The 2,507-nt window shown below is 42.9% G+C and overlaps 1 protein-coding gene across 1 annotated transcript; it reads left to right on the top strand.

Moving 5' to 3' along the window:
* Positions 1-1,832: 1,832 nt before the first annotated feature.
* HYPM (huntingtin interacting protein M) lies at positions 1,833-2,201 on the top strand. The gene has a single exon (XM_005884740.1). It carries the CDS (start codon positions 1,833-1,835, stop codon positions 2,199-2,201), a length of 369 nt encoding a protein of 122 aa, XP_005884802.1.
* Positions 2,202-2,507: the final 306 nt, after the last annotated feature.

The following is a 2,507-nucleotide window of genomic DNA, read 5'->3' as shown; positions in this document are numbered from 1 at the left end:
AGAAAGAAAGAAAGAAAGAAAGAAAGAAAGAAAGAAAGAAAGAAAGAAAGAAAGAAAGAAAGAAAGAAAGAAAGAGGGGGGAGGGAGGGAGGGAGGGAGGGAAGGAAGGTGAATTGTAACAATGAACATGTAGCTGAGCAGATTCCCAAGGAAAGTGTTGAAGGCATGACATTGCTTTTTCTTGCTATTAAGAGCAAAATGTTAAAAGGAATACATAAATTGAGGGAGGAACTGTTAAGCAAAAAAGAACCAGTACATGAAGATACAAGAAATTCTCAGCCTATCCAGATTGTGAAAGACATTAAAATGAGAGGATTCACTGTCAGGAAAGTGTCCCATGGAGATAAAATCAAGGATGTAGCTAGTCATCCATGTGCTAGTACAGCTGAGGAATCAAAAGGTCAGAGTATTCAGAGGGCTCTTTGAAGCAATATAGGATATGAATCATGGATATTCCCAGCTATCTTAGCAGAAGCAACAAATAGAGATGAGATTTTCCAGGAGGGATGTGGGAAGGAGCTTCTTGTCTAAGGACATGAATCCCCACGACATACATGGGAGACTACAGGATTTTTGCATATGTTAAATCAACAGAAACAATGTCATTTTTAACTGAAAGAATAGACAGAGGATGAAATGATAGAAGGTTGTGGTACTTCCAGGTGTTGACAAGCAGAAAATGGGCTGATAAATTACTCAACTGCAAACATGTGCTCAATTCAAAAGGAAAGATGATTCTGAGTGCAGAACATAGAGGGCAGAGCTGTGGAGCCAGGTGAAGTCATGGGATCAGAGGGAAGAGCCTCACCTCAACAATGATTATTCCCAGGCCTTGAAGCTATGGAGGTTTGCGTGCTTCAATATTGAAATTGCTTGGGTCAGAGACTCCTTTCTTCCTTCTACATTCTCTCTTTTGGAATAGACATATTTATGACTGTGATCAGCTATAAACGAACCAAAAACAAAGCAGAAACACAATATTAGTAGAGGAAAATGAAAATGATAAAAAACAAAAATAAACATCTCTTGGTGCTTTGGCTTCACCTAGGACAGCCAAGAAAAAGTACATCTGGGCTTAAAATGATTCTTAAAAATGAGGCTCAACAACGTCTACCTGATTCTGACAGATGAATCTACTGAGCATCTCATTGTGACTTCCAAGATGATTAAAATATATTTTTCAAAAGGTGTAAAAAACCAAAACATTCATACAGATATAAAATGAACATGTGTTAAAAGATTCTATTTTCTCAATGAGGGAATGGCAAGGTGTTAGAACTGGTTGAAAAGAGAAAACAAATTTAGATATGGGAATATTAATCAAGAACATTTCAATGAATGTATAAATGGATGTAAAACTGGTTTCATGACATCATCACAGGGGGACAATTTAATCTCTGCTAGACAAGACAGTTTACATGTTTATCAGTAACCTACAACTAATCAAAGGTTGTAAAGGACCTTGAAGACAATGTAAGGTTAGAATCAGATAGCATGGAATTGTGTCCTTAAGATGGGAAAAGTTTTCAATTGAAACACATTTATTTTTACAATGTTAAAGTCAAGCAGAAAATGACAGGTCCCTCAAAAATCAGGGGCCAGTCGCTAGAGTTACAGGTCCCTGTAGGGGACATTTCTAGGCTGAGGTCTGATGAGGTCACAATGGACACTTATGGCGACCCAAAGTCCAGGATGTCATAAAGGGCTCCCTGACCAATGAGGGGCTAGAGTGCAGAGATAAAAGAGGCAGAACTGAGCGCTGGTGTCTTCAAAGACCTCGTCTAGCTATACATACAGTTAAGAAGGGCTGATCGGACTGAAACTCAGCAACCATGTCACAAAATCAAAGCCCTGCGAACTCCTCCAAGACTCCAGACCACGTTTTAACCGCCGAGTTGCAGTCTCCTTTGACCTACGTGGATCGCCTTCTTCAAAACAATCAACAGAATCAAGATCAAAGTTCCCGCGCAGATGACTTGGTTATGGTCATGCTCGACTCCCTGACGGACTACATCGTGGAGATGGCGGGCATGGAGGCCAACAACCGAAGTGCGCCAAGTGCTCCAAGTGCGCCATGTGTGCCGAGTGCGCCGACCACCGAGCCAGAGGCGGAGAGGGCAGCCAACAGCAATGAAGTGCCGCGCTGCCGCGATGCAGCCTTCACTCTGTTCGACCAAAAGCGTGCATCCAGAAGAGGCTGAAGCCTGAGTCCCCGTGCCTGGCAAGAGTCATCGGAGCAGCCCAAGCTAAATGTCGCCTAGCTGAGGAAGCCAGGTTCTGTTGTCAACTAATGTCATTAAAGGACTGAACAGCACCGCAGTACTTCTGACTCCGTTGTTTCTGTCATTTGGTGTGAGAAGTAGCTGCGAGACATCCAGGAGATATCTCATGGAGAATTGGAAGGTAGAAGGTGTGGGCAGTGTGGGAATGGTGGAATCGGGGATTTAAGGGAGCAGTTTCTAATGGTGACGGTGCGGGGAGGGGCGCTGGTGGGAGTAACTGGCGGA

This window comes from Myotis brandtii, unplaced genomic scaffold (genome assembly GCF_000412655.1).
Source record: "Myotis brandtii unplaced genomic scaffold, ASM41265v1 scaffold85, whole genome shotgun sequence".
Lineage (NCBI taxonomy): Eukaryota > Metazoa > Chordata > Mammalia > Chiroptera > Vespertilionidae > Myotis > Myotis brandtii.
The sequence above is the reverse complement of the archived record's forward strand: the minus strand, read 5'-3'. Positions and strand labels throughout refer to the sequence as shown.